At 43.1% G+C, this 19,893-nt stretch overlaps 2 protein-coding genes across 5 annotated transcripts in view; one reads left to right on the forward strand and one right to left on the reverse strand.

Moving 5' to 3' along the window:
- Positions 1-589: 589 nt before the first annotated feature.
- On the forward strand, positions 590-9,137 carry LOC134646248 (thrombospondin-1-like). Its single transcript, XM_063500069.1, has 22 exons — positions 590-738; positions 840-923; positions 1,192-1,751; positions 1,859-1,937; positions 2,019-2,108; positions 2,200-2,309; positions 2,643-2,768; positions 3,162-3,258; positions 3,368-3,541; positions 3,631-3,807; positions 3,889-4,062; positions 4,150-4,430; positions 4,529-4,747; positions 4,856-4,963; positions 5,381-5,540; positions 5,641-5,759; positions 6,058-6,292; positions 6,402-6,629; positions 6,716-6,987; positions 7,084-7,181; positions 7,288-7,427; positions 7,523-9,137. Exons 2-22 carry the CDS (start codon positions 860-862, stop codon positions 7,528-7,530), a joined length of 3,519 nt encoding a protein of 1,172 aa, XP_063356139.1. The 5' UTR covers positions 590-738; positions 840-859; the 3' UTR covers positions 7,531-9,137.
- A 2,170-nt stretch (positions 9,138-11,307) lies between these two features.
- fsip1 (fibrous sheath interacting protein 1) overlaps positions 11,308-19,893 on the reverse strand; it is a 29,176-nt gene continuing 20,590 nt past the window's right edge. For 3 of the 4 annotated variants that reach the window (XM_063500074.1, XM_063500073.1, XM_063500076.1), the window contains exons 9-10: positions 18,979-19,131; positions 11,308-11,611 (exon numbers count right to left, since the gene is read on the reverse strand). In XM_063500074.1, the coding sequence (XP_063356144.1) occupies positions 11,507-11,611; positions 18,979-19,131 (258 nt within the window). In that variant the 3' untranslated portion in view covers positions 11,308-11,506. The remainder of the gene's footprint in view (positions 11,612-18,978; positions 19,132-19,893) is intronic. The other variant, XM_063500075.1, reaches the window with a different exon arrangement.

Raw genomic sequence — 19,893 nt, forward strand, 5'->3', positions numbered from 1 at the left:
TACACTGTGTTCGTTACTCAATGAGTCCCCTGGTGGCCACCAGAGTAATAACAAAAGAATAAGCAGGGAGACTTTTTTAGATTTTTTTTAGCCAGTAATGATGCCCAGCGCGTCAGGAATAAGTATAGGCTCGCATTAATAGGTGAGTGCAGGGTATGGAATATAATTTAATGTTTTATATGGCTTTTAAATCCATTCATAGCTGGTTTTGTATTACCAGTCTAGAAAGATTATTGCCCTTTGAATCATATTCAGTCATATTAATATATACTTTTCCCACCCGAAAATGGTATTTAAATGAAATTAAGACTATTTGACGAATAATTACTTTTATTTGACCGGAAACGGCCAAGTCTTGGCTTGAGCGCGTGGATGAAATACTTGTCCGATGATGGAAATTCTGCTCAGGAATGCATTTTTCCCTCCTCCGTGTGTGTGTGTGTCGGATATTCCTCTGACTGGCTGTGAGGTAACAAAATAAGTCCGTCCCTCTCTCTTCCGATTGGTCCAGAGTGGATTCAGGAATGTGCTTAAACTGGTTAAATAGCGCTTATATCCACTGGATAGGTCAGTAGAATAAGTGGAAGCATCAGAATAAACGGGAGCTCAAAGAGATTTTTCTATCTACTGAGCTTCTGTTAGAGCTGAACGAGGAGAACAGGATAAATAATAGGAATTGCAAGGACTTTTTTTTCTTCCTCTTTATCCAGCTTCCAGCGGTATTTTTTCTTTTTTAAGGTTTGTAAATCATTTTTAGACGATTATTTGATATTTTATTAATGCACAGGATCTTGTCCGGATGTGTCTAGTAACTGTTTGTTATTCTTTGGTTGCGATAGGGTTCACTTGAGGTTTCGAGATGATGCTGTGTGGCATCTTTTTGCTCTTGATGCTTTGGAGTTGTGAGGGCGCACGGCTGGCAGGTGAGAATGGAAAAACTGCCTGTTGTTGATTTTTTTTTAAAGATCTTTTGTTTCATATTAAAACTGCAGGCAAACTGAAGGTGGTTTTCAGCTAATTCATTAATGATAAAATTGATGCATTTACGTGTTTTTGGTTGTTGTTTGTACACGTAACACTTTCGTATTATAGCCTGTTTCTTTTGTGGTTTTCTTTGTTTTCTGTGACCTGTTATGAGACACAAGGGGGAGAAAAAAAAGTAAATGCTGCTTTTCTTTTCTTTGACCGCAGAGAGTCGGGATGATAACAGTGTGTATGACTTATTTGATTTGGCCCGGGTAAATAAGAGACACCATGGCGTGAGTATGGTCAAAGGCCAAGACCCATACAGCCCCGCGTACAAGGTCCTGAACGCGAACCTGATCCCCCCCGTCCCCGACAGCTCCTTCAGGGACCTCCTCGACTCCATCCAAACAGAGCGGGGCTTCCTTCTCCTGGTCAACCTGAAGCAGTTCAAAAAAACCAGAGGCAGCCTTTTAACTGTTGAAAAAACCGACGGATCCGGGCCCATCTTCGAGATTATTTCCAACGGGAAGGCGAACACGCTGGATTTGGTGTACTCCACGGTTGACCAGCAGCAGGTCGTATCTATCGATGAGGTCGATTTGGCCACCGGGCAATGGAAGAACATCACCCTGTTCGTTCAGGATGACCGGGCGCAACTTTTCGTCGGCTGTGAAGAGATCAACGACTCAGAGTTGGAAGTGCCAATCCAGAAAGTGCTCTCCCAGGAGGTGGCAGACACAGCCAGACTCAGGATCGGAAAGGGAGCTCTAAAGGACAAATTTTACGTAAGATGTGCTTTATTTTGGAAGAACCCAGTAACAGTAATGATAAACCAAAATACCATTTAATGCACTATATTGTGTCTTTAAATATTTATGATTTCTTATTTCAGGGAGTACTCCAGAATGTGCGCTTTGTCTTTGGTACAACTCTGGATGCCATACTGAGAAATAAAGGATGCCAAACTGGAGGTAAGTCTTAAAAATGCATAAATAAAACATCAGTATAGTGTGCATACGATTAGACTTAGACTCCCCTCTTCTCTCCTGAAGCTGCTATAACTGATGTCATGACCTTGGATAACCCAGTCAATGGCTCAAGCCCTGCCATTAGGACCGATTACACTGGTCACAAAGCCAAAGGTAACACCTGTCTTCTCTAATAAATCAAATCTTTGTGGCAGGTACAAATTTAAAAGTGGAAATAATTCAATGAACTCCTTCCCACGTCCAGATCTGCAGTCCGTCTGCGGCTTCTCCTGTGAAGACATTGCCAACATGTTTAATGAGCTCAAGGGACTCAATGTGGTTGTTAAACAGCTGTCAAAGGATCTCCAAAGAGTGGTAAGTGCAAAAGGCGATTAGGATCTTCTCTTTGTCATAATTCACTCCCTCTTTTCCCTCTCCGCTCCCTCTCCTCCTCTGCTTCCACTTAATGCATTCCCAGTGCGTAACCACTTGTCGCTGTAATGGCTTGTCCCCAGCCAAATCCTTAATGAGACCCATGTGAATACACAAATATGTTTGGCTGTCAGCGGCATTTGCACTGCTTCGCTAAATTCAAGCGATGTCTTAATCATGGCATCGGTCAGTGATTCATTTGTACTGAAACCTTGGCAAAGTGAAAGTTTTCCATCCTTAGTAATTAACCCCCTTTCTGTACCTCCTTCCCTCCAGGCTGAGGAAAGCAGATCCATAATAAATTATATGGATTTGCACAAAGGAGTTTGCATCCACAACGGCATCAAGTACCAGGACAGAGATGAATGGACCGTCGATAGCTGCACCGAGTGCACTTGCCAGGTAGGCATCATCACACCTGCTGGAATGCAGGATTGGTCGGGGGAAAGCCATAGCCAAGCTTCCGCCGTCCCCGCTGCAGTAAAGTCATAATCCTGTTTACATTATCACCTGCCTTTATAATCACCGTGCTCCTGCCTGAAGGCTATCAACACTTTGTCTGAAAGCATCAAGAGAGCAGCATGGGGCTTTTTCTGCTCGTGTTGTGTAATGAGTTGGGTGTTCAGTGAGGATTATGTCTTGTAGCAACACAGTAGGAGTGTCATGTCGCTGATAAGATCACTCCATCGTGAAATATATCAATTAGGCTTGGAATAGCACCAGCAAAGCCTCGTTTTTTCACCCCTTCCTGCTAACTCATTATACTTATACTAATTATTGTTTTCCTTTGTCCAGAACTCTGCTACCGTGTGTCGCAAAATCACCTGCCCTCTGATCCCATGCGCTAATGCCACCGTGCCTGACGGAGAGTGCTGCCCTCGCTGTGGAACACGTAGGTTTTTAATTTTTTCTGACTTTAATCAGATTTTCTTCCTCGATGACTTTCCAGCAAAGAAACAACCCCTCATGTCCAATCATTCATGCCTCCTCTCCCTCTACAGCAAGCGACTACGCAGAAGACGGCTGGTCCGCCTGGTCTGAGTGGACCCAGTGTTCTGTGACTTGCGGCCGTGGCATCCAGCAGCGTGGCCGCTCCTGCGACCGCATCAACAGCAAGTGTGAGGGCACCTCTGTGCAGACCCGTGACTGCTACCCACAAGAATGTGACAAACGCTGTAAGTCGCCAAACATTCTTAACGCTGCCGTTGTTACAGTACGTTTTCCCAGAACATGATGAATTAATGGCGTACACGTCCATTCACAGTCAAGCAGGATGGAGCCTGGAGCCACTGGTCACCCTGGTCTTCCTGCTCTGTGACCTGCGGTGAGGGGGTCATGACTCAAATTCGCCTCTGCAACTCCCCCACGCCCCAGATGGGCGGCAAGGACTGCGAGGGAGAGGGACGTCACACCAAAGTCTGCAGGAAGTCGCCCTGTCCTAGTAAGTCAAATGCCACCATTGAATTCTAAATTGCATAATTATACAGGGCACAAAAAAACTAATTTCTTTTGTACACCTTAGTCAATGGAGGCTGGGGACCTTGGTCACCTTGGGACATCTGCTCTGTTACCTGCGGTGGAGGGGTTCAGACCCGTAAACGTCTCTGCTCTGACCCTGCCCCCAAATATGGCGGAAAGGACTGTATCGGCGATGCTTCTGAATCTCAAATTTGCAACAAACAGGAGTGTCCTATTGGTGAGCATCTGAGCCTATTAGCCTAACGTAAACTTGCAGCACAATTTAGAGCCTCATTCTTAAGTTAGGAAATCTTTGTCTTTGCAGATGGCTGTCTCTCCAGCCCCTGCTTCCCAGGCACAAAGTGCACGAGCTTCCGAGACGGCTCATTCAAGTGTGGCAGGTGTCCATCCGGCTACACAGGGAACGGCATCACCTGCAAAGACATCGACGAATGCAAAGAGGTCCCCGATGCTTGCCATACTCATAACGGAGTCCACCGTTGCGAAAACACGGAGCCGGGTTACAACTGTCTTCCCTGTCCCCCGCGTTTCTCTGGTCCTCAGCCATTTGGAAGAGGTGTGGCAGAGGCAACTGCTAAAAAACAGGTTTGGATTATTACTTAAATCTGTTTTGTTTCTGTTGTTGTTGTTGCCTGGTTCACTAGCAGCTTGCATGTTTTTTAATCATCTGTAATTTTCCTTAGGTTTGCGTTCCTCGCAACCCTTGCAAGGACGGAAGCCACGACTGCCATAAAAATGCAAACTGCATCTACTTGGGTGTCTTCTCCGACTCTATGTTCCGCTGTGAGTGCAAGCCAGGATATGCCGGGAATGGACGCATATGCGGAGAGGACAGCGACCTGGATGGATGGCCCAACACTGACCTGCCCTGTGTGGAAAATGCCACTTATCACTGCAAGAAGGTACGCCAGACCCCACATGGATAAAAATACACAAAGGCCGTTATTATCCATGTGCGCTCTATTATTGTGATGATTGCCTCCTGAACCTCTCCTTTTGTCTCTTTACAGGATAACTGCCCCAACCTTCCCAACTCCGGCCAGGAAGATCATGACAAAGACGGCCTGGGTGATGAATGTGACCACGATGATGACAATGATGGGATCCCCGATGATAGGGTGAGTAATCACGGCAGTTTCTTTTTTAGCCACGCTTTCCTCGGAGACCAGACATAGTAATCAGCTGTAGCCATCCTTCCTCGGGGCGGTAGAAATGCAAAGTCTTCGTGTTTATGTGCTTTCACCATAGAATCAAAGTGGAAAGTAAGTAAGCAGAGGAGTAGCGTAATATAATTTCTGCATAAACCGAGAATTGAGGACGACGTGGCTTGTTGCCCATAATTCTTAGTGTGGATTCGGAAAGTTGGGCAAGAAATATGCAGTGGTAAAAAAAAAAAATCACCAGTGGAATATCACATTCCAGCTTAAGCAAGAAAAAAAGAAGTCTGGAAGAGGAAAGTTTTATTCCTATAAATATGACTTCTCTGAGTCGTGACCCATTTTAGTAATTAAACTATGATCTTTCCATTAATTTAGGACAACTGTCCAAGAGTGTACAACCCCGCCCAGTATGATGCAGATAGGGATGATGTTGGTGATCGCTGTGACAACTGTGTATTTGAAGCCAACACTGACCAAACAGACACTGACAACAACGGAGAGGGTGATGCCTGTGCTGTTGACATTGACGGTGATGGTAAGTTATTTCTCCATATTCTTTCTTTAATCTTTAAACAAAAACAAAAGCATTTGACAGGTTTGTGAAGGCTAAAAATTAAATCAAAATTGCTCAACAGGCATCCTGAATGAGAATGACAACTGCCCGTATGTCTACAACGTGGACCAGAGAGATACCGACAGGGACGGCGTTGGAGATCACTGCGATAACTGCCCTCTGGAGCACAATCCTGATCAGGTAACATCATCTTTCACTTCTACTTCACTGCTGTGGGGACTTACAAGGTTAAATCACATCTGCTTTAATCAAGAGAGGAATGTGACAGCTCTAAAGAAAACGAGCACAGTGCTCCCTCTTCTCTTTTCTCTTCTTTTGTCTGGAGGGACATTGCTTGCATACCTGAAAACAAGGGTCTGCTTTTTTAAATCGCAACCAGGGCAGCACCTCTCATACTGAGGCCGATGAAAAACAGAGGAGGGAATTATGTGAAGCGAGTGCGAGGGTCTCATCAAAAAGGAATTTTGCTCTTTTGCAGATCGACTCTGACTCGGATCGCGTGGGAGACAAGTGCGACAACAACCAGGACATTGACGAGGACGGTCACCAGAACAACTTGGATAACTGCCCCTACATTCCGAATGCGAACCAGGCAGACCACGACAAGGATGGCAAGGGTGACGCCTGCGACCACGATGATGACAATGATGGCATTCCAGATGACAAAGACAACTGCAGACTGGCCTTTAACCCTGATCAGCTGGACTCTGATGGTAAGTCCATCACTCGGTTAACAGTCCTGTAAAACGCTGGTGCCTTGATTTTATAAATCTTTGTTTGTAGAGCATTTTTTTTATTTCCATGTATTTATTTTCCTCTCAGGTGATGGACGTGGTGATGTGTGCAAAGATGATTTTGACCAAGATAATGTTTTGGACATCTATGATGTATGCCCGGAAAACTTTGCCATCAGTGAAACCGACTTCCGCAGATTCCAGATGGTTCCTCTGGACCCCAAGGGTACCTCCCAGATCGACCCCAACTGGGTTGTCCGGCATCAGGGCAAGGAGCTGGTCCAGACTGTCAACTGCGACCCTGGCATTGCTGTCGGTATGTAATATACGGACAGACGTTTTGCTGCAATGGACACAAACTGGTAGCAAATTGATACTAACCCATCTTTTTTAAAAATTCAGGTTATGATGAGTTCAGCGCGGTGGACTTCAGTGGAACGTTCTTCATCAACACGGACAGAGACGATGACTACGCTGGTTTCGTGTTTGGCTACCAATCCAGCTCGCGCTTCTACACAGTGATGTGGAAACAGATCACCCAGACGTACTGGTCCAACACACCCACAAGAGCTCAGGGCTACTCCGGCTTGTCAATCAAAGTAGTCAACTCCACCACAGGGCCCGGTGAGCACTTGAGGAACGCCCTGTGGCACACCGGAGACACCCCAGGACAGGTGAGCACAGCTGAACTGATTTAGAGTTTAAGGCGTAACTTAGTAAAAACATTTGAGACTTTTCTCATTGTAACTTTTGCTAATCGTAACTTTTAGGTGCGCACTCTGTGGCACGACCCCAAGAATATTGGCTGGAAAGACTTCACTGCCTACAGGTGGCATTTGACCCACAGACCCAAGACTGGACTTATCAGGTGAGACCAAACATCCAGAAGAAGAAAAACAAAAGCTCTTTCATTCAGTTGCATAGTTTATATCAAAACTTCTCCACCGCTAAACTGACTGTATTTTATTTTGTAGAGTGGTCATGTATGAAGGCAAGAGAATCATGGCTGACTCCGGAAACATCTACGACAAAACCTACGCCGGTGGGCGACTAGGCTTGTATGTCTTCTCTCAGGAGATGGTTTACTTCTCAGACCTCAAATATGAATGCAGAGGTAAGCACACATTTGAGGGTTAGATGTATTTGAAACCACTTACCATCACCTGAAACTTTATCCCTAACATCCTTTCTACCTGCAACTCCTTTCAGATACATAATCGGAGCACAGAGCCTTTTAGAAGAATGTATCAGTATGAAACGAGACCTGGATCAACTTATTTAACTCCTTTCCTTTGAGAAATATGCGTTGGAGGTATGAAGAGCAAGCGAGCTAACGTGAGGTGAGGTGACCTCAGGAGTCTAAGCCAAATGAAAGTAAATTCTGCACCACAGCACCAAACTCAAATTCTGAGCACGGCTCTGCTCAGAAGACGATTGGCTCTCTCACTCTGTTTGCTCTGATCTGCGTTGAAAGAGGGCTACATTTTATTGCTTTGCACACCTGAACTGTTGTCGGTATTCCTCTGTGGATGAGGGACCAAAGGGAAGAGTGTTTCTGTTTGTTTTTTTAAGAAAAGATATTTTTGTGTATTAATATGCATCTGCTGTGGACTCAGATATACTTGTTTCAGTATGAAGAAAACAGTAGGAGAACTTTGTTAAGTTTGGGGGGTAAGATTACCCTTTGAAGGAACTCTTGAGGGACAATGGACAGTATGGACTGACTGTTACTATCAAAGAGAGTGAATGCTATGTGTGTTTGTGCATTTGTTCCACCTGATGAGCGCAATTATTGAGATAACCGAGTCGAAATTTGATTTTAATTCCCTGTGACGGCCCCCTTTTTAAAGGCACGTGCGTGTATCCAAGGCGCAGGGCTGGCCCGAAATATTCGTTTTCTCAGGAAAAGAGCACTAGAAGAAACAAGGAGAGCACAATATTAAGGACAGCACAGGGCCCCAAGGCAGGCATACTGCTTTGGAACAGTAATTATGAGCAAATATAATGTGGATAACTAATATGTGAGGGGCCAGTCTGTTTCCTAAGATTATTGTAAGTGTAACTGTTTATAGCTTTAATTGTTGCTCATTTTTCCACCATTAAATGTCAGCAGCAACCCGTGAAATCGGGATCCTCTAAAGACTAAGAGTTATTAACCTCGGACCAAAACCACAAAACAAAAAACATCAACAACACCATCTCTAAATATTCCACTTCTGCAGTGTGCATGGCTGGTGTGCCTGAGCTTGTGTGTACAATTTCTGACAATGGAAAACAAAAAGGAAACCCTTTATGTACAAATATTACCTCATTAGTTCTTTTTGTGCTGAGACCAGCAATACACGAGAATCACTTGTCTTATCAACAGAGTATAAATTGGTTGGCTTCTATTTTTTCTCCTTTTTTTTTCAAGCAAGACTTTTACTATCATTTATATGCTGTATATAAGATATTTTTGTAGCAAAAGAAGCCCAAACGGGAACAAAAGGATTAAAGAAATGTTGCCTTGACTGTGTTTTGCGATATGTATTTGTGCCGTCTTGATAAATTATTCTGTTTGTTTTATGTTGAGGGTATTTCATTTTGTGTAGATGTATGCTATTTAAATAATTTATCTAGAAGCGTAGCCTCATATGGAAGCGTTTCTGTCTGTATAAACTTATTTGCACACTGACACGAGGATGTCTTTGTCATTTTGGTTTTTGTATGTCTTTTTTTTAATATTAGTGAAGCTTTTCTATAAACATGTGTACCATAGTTTTTACCCAAAGTGCTGTTTTTTACTCCTACTTGTTATTTTATAATGTAAAGTGAACATTAAACTCTCAAGAAAAAAGTTCCAAAGGTTCTTGGTGTCTTTTTGGGCAAACAAACAGTTAAATACTTGATAATCTAAGCGTCTGTCGCTGTGATTTTTGAACTTCATATCTAATTCAACTAAGGTCTTCTTAGAAAAACAAAGAGAGCCAAGTCATGCTGTGTCAAACAACTGGAATCCATTAGTTGGGTCTAGTGAATCCTCTGAGAAAGGGAGTATCCTTGGGAGTCAACAGCAGCAAAACTCAACATGAAATATAACCTACTTAAGCAGCACATCGATACAGATATGGCCACACATCGCATTGCTTCACTACCACTGGACAGGTAGACATAAGGAATTTAGCCCTCCAGAGTAATAAAGGTACTAACTTTAAGGAATATGGACTTAAGTTATGGCTGTGTGCCACTTTTGCCAGTAAGAACTTGCAATGAAATTCCATACTTTTCATAAAAAACATCTAAATATAACCTGTCAAAAGTCAAGATGGCTTCCTATCCATAGACCAGCTCTATAGCGTGCTAGCTGCTGTGCTGTAAGACACCGCAGCAGTATATAACTGCAAACCGAAATATGACTGCTAATTTAAATCTTTCTTGGGGTCAGAAAGAGCTGGAATGTGCGCCAGTGAGGGTCCCGCCAGAAAACCCAGACTTTCTCAGTGTGCCGCAGGTCTCTTTACATTAGCACTGACCTCATTCTTGCCATAATGAGCTCACTGTTTTTCCATTACCCTAAATGAGCAGTTTATCTTACTCTTCTGAAAATATACTGTTTCAGTTACACACACATTATTTGTGTACTGGAGACAAATACGCTACATATGCTGTGATTAATGACATGAATTTTACACGTATGACAAATAAAAGTTTAAATAAGAAGTTTTAATCTAGTCCCATCAGTTAGAAAAGCCTTTAGGTTTGGGAAAACAGTGACGCAGGGTTCACCGTGTTTGGAAAGTGTCCTTGGAGGTTCACCTGGCTGATTCCAGTGTAGAGGAATGTGAGATAATTCCTGCCGTTTAGACGAGGTCAGAATGTGGGGGTAAGGTGAAGAGTGAGATGAACAGGCCTATAGATGTCCAGTGCAAGGGGAGCAAAAAGGCAAGGCCTCTGGGCTGAGGTTGAACCAGGTGCGGATTAGCTCCTAAGATTTTGCATGCACGGAGCAAATAAGGAACAACGTCAAGGGCTTCCAGAGATCGCTCAAACAAACCAAAACTCGTAATTCTTAAAGCTGTCAATCTTTTGTCAGGGTGAACCACTTATGTAAATGACAACTGAGCTCGAAAGAGGTCACACAGGGTCCCATTTCAGAGGATCTCGCTAACCCATCCGCTCTGGAGGAGATCACCTACAGAGCCAGGAATGAGTGGAATGCTTGGAGCTGAGCTACAGCCGACTACCACCGCCGTACAGCACACATCCTCCTTTCTCATTAGCAGCAACGTTGGATGTCTGACCACACGTTACTAACACAGACGTTCTATATTTTGTCGGAAAAAGCTTTAATGCACGGCAGCGCTCAGAGTTCACCCCCACAGACCCGCTGCTATAAGCTGATGTTTATGTGTGCATTAGAACATTCTGCGGCTACAGCACCCGGTTATTAGATTTAATGACAGCAATTTTCTGTTCTGATCTATGATACTTTGGTTAATAGAAAGCATGGCCCTGCTGCTCTGTTTCCTCATGCAGACATATAAACACAAATAAAAACCGTGTTATAATCGAGCTACATGTTCAAAACAGTTCCCATCCTAAATTAACCAAATTTGACGACTATAATTTTTCCACTTTTAACACATTGTAAATAAAATATCCGTCAGTTTATGCTGCCATACACTGATCAGCTGCAACATTAAAACAATAGACAGGAGAGGTGTATATCATTGATGACTTCATTACAAGACAACATTTATAATCTCTGGATTTTCCATGAAATGCATCCCACTTTTTGTGGAAACTTGCACTCATGGTCGGCACCACCTTGCGCCAGCAGGACAGTGCACCCTGCCACACTGCAAAACAATGCTCAAGAACACGTCAAGGAACATGACCAAGAGCCCAAGGCCTTAACCCGGTCTTCAAACTCCCTGCACTTAATCCCATCAAGCATCCATGTGTTGTGCTGCAACAAGCCCAAACCTTAGAAGTGTCATTTCAAGACACCCCAGAAGCCCAGCGTCCACGTCCTCACAGGCCAGGGATGTCTTAATATCACAAACAGGGACACACGACTTCCCCCAGGTGGCTTTAATTTGGTAAGTACAAAAATGAAGAGACTGTTCTATCATCAGAGATCTAATGCCAAAGTCTAACCACATAAAATCATTAATAAGTCTCTGGTAGCAGTAAAATCATTTTTTCAGGTCTTTATGTTGAGTCATTCATTTCAAGGTCCTGGCTCCAACTTTCTGCCAGCTCACATCCATCCATCAGGCAAAGTAACTGTTCCTCAGTCAGGTCCGGAGACTCATTCTGCAAAGAACCCCAAAAACCCACCAACACATGTAAGATTTCAGTGATGTTTGTATGAATTTAGAGTTTCAAAATCAATTAAACAGACACAACAATATGTGTATTTGCAGATTCGTTCCACATGCAGGCCTACGGTGCAGATGTGTAGATGTGTAACCGTTTCCAGGTCACGTGTGCCGAATATTATAAAAAGTGACTAACTGCTGACATCATTCCTGCATTTCTTCCAAACAAATTTTACTGGGTCTAAAACTTAGTTTCTGACAAGTCCAGACAAAGTGCTGTATTAATATATGACCTCACATAACAGTGGCACTTCATAATAATGTACTGCACCGCTCTGCTTTGTTGGAAGGTGTGTGGGAAAAACACTTCCACTTGGATGCTAGTTTTGTTTTTCTACAGATAAGCCAGACTCCTCACAGGCAGCCTGGGACAGCGAGTGAGTTCAAGGATGAAAGAAAACTAGGTTATGAGGAAAAGGTCTTGAAAGTTAAATAAATGTCAAAATCTATTCCTGGGAATGACGCGTCATTTGGCGCTATATGCAAAGTCTGAATTCCTGGCGACCGTAACGAATTTACCTACGCACGTGTGCTCATAGACAAGCGCAAGTTCACGGTGTAAGGACGCTGTACTTTGTTCAAACAGCTGCAACTCAACAGTCAATTTGTTCCAATATTATCGACTCATTACCTTCCGTGACACGAGCACCGTGCCAAGAAAGTGTCAAGAAGAGACAAACGTTAAATCTCTGAGTTGAACAGAAATCGCTGTCATCATTCTCTCTGCGCTCGTGTTTTTAGCTGTCAGCCCTAAGTGAACTGAATGTCCCTGGCCTTGAAGTAAGGATGCGATCCAGATATTCTGTCCCTAATCTCAATCAGAGTCTTTAGTTAGTATTAACTGATCTTTCCCCCTCCTATTTCTGATCAGCAAAACAATACAACACTGACATTTTAGGGAGTAAGTGAACATGTTGTCCTCAAAGTTAGTGTGCTAGAAGCAGGAAAAATGGGCAAGGATTTGAATGACTTTGACACGGAATAAATTGGTTGATGGTTAGACGGCTGGGCCAGAGCATCTCCAAAACTGCAGCTCTTTGTAGGGTGGTCTGAGGAAGGAACCGTAGTAAATCAGTGTCATGGATGGCCAAGGCTCACTGATGAAGGCATAAGGTGCTCACATTGCCAAAAATGTAATGCAGGCTCTGATAGAAAGATGTCAGAACAATTGCAATTTTTTGCACATGGGGCTGCAGAGTCCCAGACACCTTCCCACTGCCAAAACTCCCAATGCTTTGGGCAAAGTCCATCTAGATGTTACTTTAACATGTACTACCTACCTAAGCAGACCATGTACACACTTTCATGGAAACCCTGATAGCTGTGGCCTCTTTCAGCAGGATCATACACCCTGCCACAACGCTACACATGGTTCAGGAATTGTTTGAGGGGCACAACAATGAGTCTGAGGTGTTGATTTGGCCTCCAAATTCCCCAAATCTCAATCCAATTGAGCATCCGTGTGATGGGCTGGAAAAAGAAGCGCAATCAATGGAGACCCCACCTTGCAACTTACAGGATTTAAAGTATCTGCTGCTAACATCTTGGTGCCAGATACCACAGCACACCTTCAGGGGTCTAGTGCAGTCCATGCCTCGACAGGTCAGGGTTGTTTTGGCAGCAAAAGGGGGATGAGCACAACATTATACAGGTGGTCATAATGCCTGATTGACGTCCAAAACAATAGATTTTAGAAACCAAAAGCAACAACAGTGACCTAAGAAGATATTATGCAATGCAATTCTTTTCACCTCTTCCTCACACCGCACAGAGTAATTCCTGTGTCTCATCTACCCCCTTTAGCTAGTACTATTCACCGGTCATATGCTGACCTGACCACCCACTGAAACGCTCCACCCCCTTGTCAGTGGGCTGACAAGACATCACCACACAATCCTGTCCATGTTCAAAGTCCTCCAGAATGTAATCATAGCCTTTAGGTCATGGCAGGTTGGGTGGTGTTACTCATCTTTGACCCTCACAATTATCCAGACATGTCATCATTTACCAATAGACAGGAGCACACAGGCAGCACAGACACAAACGCCCCACAGTGCCCCCCTGGAGCGCTTCATTATGTTGACCTTTAGACATTCATGTAGCTGTGGACTTGACCTCTGCTTTTACATGGCGCAAATGAAACAATAAAGGACCCTGTAAGTTTGAAAAAAATAAACGTGTATGCTAATAAATACAGAGTATAAATAAATGTCTATCCGTTCTAGATCCGCTTAGCTATTCTTTATATATATTCTTATGTAACAACTGACACCTCGGTCACAGAAAAAGTTTGTTAAGGAAAGGAGACGTAAATTTTTCTGAACGTAAGTGAGTAATTCCTGCAACTTGAGACAAATGGCAGAAGAAAAAAATTACAGGTCAATTAGAGGCATGTCATTATTTTCAGTGTACATGAACGGGGCAATAAAAAGTGCCCCACTGGCTGGAGTCTTAATGGTCTGAAATGCCTCTAACTGATACCAGCCGTCTTGGAGATGGGAACAGGTTAGACTTTCCAACAGAGAGGAGAGGAAAGGAAAGAAGGAAGAAAGAATGTTCTTTTTACTGCTTTGACAAAATGCTACAACTCTTTAAAAGTGGTTGACCTCCGATGACCTCGGTACTTGGGGAGGCCAGGGGTGTCTGTGGGTGACTGATATGTGCTTTCCTGCTGCTACACAACCATTTAAAGTCCTTCATTTCTTCTCGGTGGAAGGTTTCGGTTTCCTAGCAGCAGGGACCACATGAATTTTGGTAAACAGCACAGAAAACTGCCGCGATTACAGGAAAACTTTCCAAAGAAAATGTTTGATAAAATTGATTATGGTGCTTCCAGGGAGCATCTCCTTGTTCCACTGGGTTATCAGTGAGACAGGAACAACAATGCTGGGCTTACATGACAGCTCATAAACGCAGAATTCACTATCAGAGCAATTCTGAAGGGAAGTGAATGAGTAAGCAGGAATAGATAAAAACGTTTCTGGGTGGCTTTGGGTCGCGTACATACAAGCATCTCACACACTGCAAGATGTAAATATGGAGCAATGTATTGTTAACAACCAATCTATTGTGAAGAGAAGAGCTGTGTATGCTGCAAAGCCTTAAGCTGGAAATCCCAACCACGATTCTCTGTAATAAACATGTGAAATCCAAGGTGGAGGTGGAAAATCTTGAGTTTGTCAAGTTACAGGCCTTTGACAGTTTCTGTTTTATTGTCACCGGGGTCTTTAAATTTTTTTTTTTTTTTTTTTTTTTTTTTTTTTTTTAAGTGAATCCAGTTCTTCCACGAGCAAACAATGGCAAGGCGAGTGAACTTCTTGACCTTTGGTGAAAGATCAGAACTCTCCGTCACTCTCAGAGCATGATCAGCTTTCCACAGGGAGATAAATCTGGCAAAGACAGAGATGTGGAGCCCTCCAGCTACATTCTGCAGAGGACTACCACCTCTACCACAGCTCATCCTGCGCTTCTGTACACACAGGATGCAAGACCAGGTTTGAGCACAAGTGTGTGCCGCTCAGCTTTCAGGGTCACTGACTTCAGTCGCATACCTGAGCTCTATAGTCCACAGACCCAGAGGCTACTCCTCTGGGAGAAAGAAGAACTTCAATTCATTGCACTCCCATTCTGCTATACAGTAGCATAGCACCAACATTGTAAATATGTCATGTCAAATAGCAGATAATATATATTTTAACATTTTTTTTAAATGCATAGTAACTCTCCAAAATACCCAAAGAGCCTCTGCCTCAACTCTAACAGCTATATCAACATAAAATAATCTTTGGTTTTAACTCTAAGAGCCATGTGTCAATTGTTTTGTTCATCATAGTCTCCTTTGCACACCCTGAACAGAAGCAGAAGAGGTTGCAGCAGCAAAAGGTTCAAATCTGACAGATTTAAAGCTGAGAGCTTTGGATTGCATACTTAACAATGACACAGTGTAATTGGGAAAAAAAAAAGACTCTGGCTTTTCTTTACTGTATACTTCCATAGTTTGAATCACAAGTTAAAGTGCAGCGGTCAGGAGTGTTGACAGCCTGAGACGGCTAACGCTAGCTAGACAATGTTCCTATGTTTAATGTGGGACAAACATCTCTGTGCACATGAGAGCTGCTGATAAAAGTATCTTTCAGTTTCTGAGCTTGCTAACATATTACATATCCTCCCAAATGACACATGTTGTAAAAGTTCAAAATTACTAAATCACCAATCATAACTTCAATATTTAGGAGGCTAGGCAGGCTCAGACGTGCCACGTGTCATTAAACCTATATTGCATCCATATTTCAAACAGCGTCTGCCATGGTCTGTCCCGAGGCTTGAAGCTTAGGAGCTGCTTCCGCAAATATATCCAAAAGCGGTGTCACCTCCTAAATTTGAATTTGTATATTTGAAGTTGATTTATACAGCATGTACAGGAGATGGGAGAGATCACAGTGACACTGAAAAACCTGAGACCAGTGGAGAAAAGACTTTTCTCAAATTGAGCCCTTTCCAAAGATCATACGGTGACAAAGCAGAGCCGAAGCGGGAGATAAGCTGGTAGCTAACAGCCATCAGCTGTGGATGCAGTGAAGTGAGGAAAGTGCTGAAGGATGCATAGAGACAGATAATTGATTTTAAGATTCAGATCCAGATAAGTGGATTCTCAATTTATTATTATTATTTTTAACCTAGACTGCTGTTCCGATAAATGGTAGGAATAATAAGGTAATAACAAACTGCTGTAAGTGAGGAAGTATGACTGATAGTGTTGGCCTGATTAAAACAAGACTGTTGGGCTGGAACTATCCTGTTTTACAGTAAATGCTGAGATTGTCCTTCCTTTCGCTGTAGATTTAGGAAGGCAGCCAAAACAGGCTGCAGGAAAATGAGCACCAGATCAACTGTCGAGCATCACACAGTTTCTTCAGAAAAACAGGCTTGTTAACCTCGTCTCATCTGCTATTTTAAGATATGTTTGTTTTACCGTATTTCAAGCATCCTTTTGTTTAAATAAATAGCTACGAAAAACCTAATACTTCACCTTCCTAACTTCTCCTTTAATCGCACACTTGAATTTGGTCAAACTCAATAACAGGATTTTTTTTAAAAGTGCTCTTAAGCAGTGGTTCACCAGACTCTCTGAAGACCTTTCAAAGTTTTTCTTTTCTTCACTCATTTTCAGTCCAGTCCTTGTACCATTTTACTTTTTTTTTTTTTACATACATGTTTTTTAAGCCACTTAACACTGACATATGAATCACTCAAGCATAAAAAAGGCACTCGACCCAAGGGATGAACCACTGTTGTGTTTACACATAACAGAGAAACCCATTTGTATCTTTAGGCACTTTGTTACTAGCAACCTGTTGCAAAAGCATATCATTTGTTCTACTTTCCTTAGTCGACTCTATGAAAAATGCCAAAGATAACACAGTTTGACAGGCATAAAATAATATTTTTGCACCAACAAGGTAAGAAGTAGTGGTTGCCTCACAGCAAGAAGGTCAAAGCCTTTCTGTTTGGACTGCATGCTCTCCCCGTGTCTGTGTGGGTTCTCCCCAGGTACTCTGGCTTCCTCCCACAGTCCAAAGAAATGAGGTTAGAGGGGTTAGGTTAACTGGTGATTGCTTTGCTATAAATGTAAATGGTTGTCTGTTTCTGTGCTGGCCCTGCGAGAAATTGGCCACCAGTCCAGGATGTATGGCTGCTGGTTTAGACTCCAGTCTCCCCACAACCCTGAATTGGATGAGTAGAAGAAAATGGATGGATGTATGGATGGATAGATTTCTTCTTATCACATTTTTTAATCCAATAGAAAACTACACAGAAACGCTGCATAGCTAGCAGACAGCAAGTGTAACTGGAAATACAGACTTTGGTTCTATGGCTAATTTGCAGTTTACACACAGATCTATTGAAATCATTACAGTGCTCAAGTGACTATTTGTCCGGAAGGCATTCACGACATTCTGTCTTCACAAGAATGGGATGTTGGGATGTATGCATAACGTTATCCCTCTGGGGACAGCTATCACCCAACGTGGAGGCCCAAAAATCTTGTGAGAGTCTCTGAGTTATGTATGTTATACAAATCAACTTTATGAGTATACTGCAGCTGTGTGAGACTGGTTAAGTATGCCCTCCCAGACAAAATCTGTACAAATAAATCTTTTTCTAACCACAAAACAAGGCCCGTGGCACTAAAAATATATACACTGTGAGGCTGCTGTTTACATTGAAGTTACTCGCTGGGTTCACTCATTTAGTCACACTATATAAAATGCAGTGACACATGGTCAAACGCAAAGAGTGTGTTGCAGCACCAGTAGTTAAGGGACTGGTGGGTTTGATGTTTTGGAATCACGATGAAAGAACGGTTTTCCTCGAATGGAGCTCGGCTTAATTAGCAACAAAATTCCACTTGTCTCTCCTTAATTAGGCCAGGAATAGGCCTCAGTTGCATGGCGTGATGCCGTGTGATGTAAGGGTGTGGCTGCCGCTCGGTGGTTTTATTACCTCACTATTTGTCAGAGAAATGCCCATCTTTTATGTTTAAATTAGACATACTGAATATACATCACGCTGTGATTCATCAGTGTGAGAACTGATGAAAAGAATTCCATAAACAGCAGCAGGAGCTACCCTTTTAACACCAGCGAAGTCTAACAAATAAATGTATTAACCCTAATGTTTTCCTTTTATCTAACAGAAAACTTAAAGTCATAAGAGTCAGAGAGAGCAGAAATCAGGCCCGTCCACCTTTGTTCTTGGAACATTCTTGCATTGTGCCTTTAGTGACAGTCCTCTGGTTGTAACTCTGCAGAGGCTCCTAAGATCAGACGGTGCTCAATGGTTTCTAGGGAACACTGTGGAGCGAAGACACTGAATCTTGGCAAAGATCGCGAGAAAGCAATTAAACATGGAGGAGGACAAAAAGGCTATCGGTGGAGAAAATGACCATCCTGGCCTTCTGATCAAAACCATGCATCAAGAGAGGCAGAGGGCGAACTTTACCTCATCGGTATAAACCAGACATGAAACTGTAAACTGAAGGGAGAGAGAAGTAAAATGAGGAAAAAAGAGGAAAAATTACGGGCCTGCAGAGACACGAATGTTGCATGTGATTTCATCTTCTCACTCTAAGAATGACAGAGAATGAGCTGTATGCTTGTAATAATTTGTTACACACGTGTCTACAGATGAACGCTGGGGAGCATTATAATGCACACAACACAGACATATTGTGTGTATGCAAGTATTTGGGTGCGCATGAGCATGTGTTTTCTCGTGAGTGTGTAGCTGCTTTGAACTCACAGTCATCTCTTGGCTTTGACCCAGGAGCTCCAGCTGCCGTTGGATCTCTTGGAGCCGCCTCTCCTGCCCTCTCCTCTCCTTTATATCCTGCAGGACCTTCTCTCCTGGCTGCGGGTCCCCATCGCACTTCCAACTAACCTCCGAGCCAAGGCCCTGATACACAACAGACACGAGAGGTTCTCACGGGGGGAAGAAACACCTCATCTCACGTGGGTGCTCTCCTAGAGTTGTGCTCGCGGCTTCTGGCTGTCACTTGGAAGCATTTAAATGGTGATAAAAGCACATAGCAGTTCACCACAATTAATTCCTGTGAAAGCTTTCCATACTCCTACAGACGGGGAGTAAAACCCGGAACTCATTACAAAGACCTGAAAAAGTCCACACAGGGGTCAAACATAAATCACCCGTTTGTGGCATCCACGTGCACTGACACATGAACCCCACGCTCATCCAAAATAAACCCTGAAAATGGGTCAGAAGGAAATAGGAGTCACGCTTGGAGGATTATCAACAGATAGCTGATAAGTGGGAGGTCTGTCTTTCCCGACCAAAGCGTGGGCCTTTCTCTTTGTATCGTGCACAGAGACTGAAAGAGAGCCTCTTTAAAGCCACTGAATATTTGTCAGATTCTTTCTAAATCATAAGTCTGTCATCCTACATCAGCATCAGTATTTGAAAAACAGTTGGCACTTAAAAAAAAGAAAAAAGAAAAAGAAAAGAGACCCTGCCCGCCTCTTACGCCTTCATAAGTAATAATGCAAACATGAAAAATGTTGTAGACACTGTCCAGTGCGTGACCTCCGCTAGAGTCGCGTTTTAACCTCTAAAAATAAACAGCTTCTCCATAAAAGCATGCAGCTAGGTTTAAAACAAAAATTGTTGGGTCTGTGTGGACGTTGCCAACCGCACGACTTC

The sequence above is a fragment of the Pelmatolapia mariae genome, linkage group LG16_19, assembly GCF_036321145.2.
Source record: "Pelmatolapia mariae isolate MD_Pm_ZW linkage group LG16_19, Pm_UMD_F_2, whole genome shotgun sequence".
Taxonomy (NCBI): domain Eukaryota; kingdom Metazoa; phylum Chordata; class Actinopteri; order Cichliformes; family Cichlidae; genus Pelmatolapia; species Pelmatolapia mariae.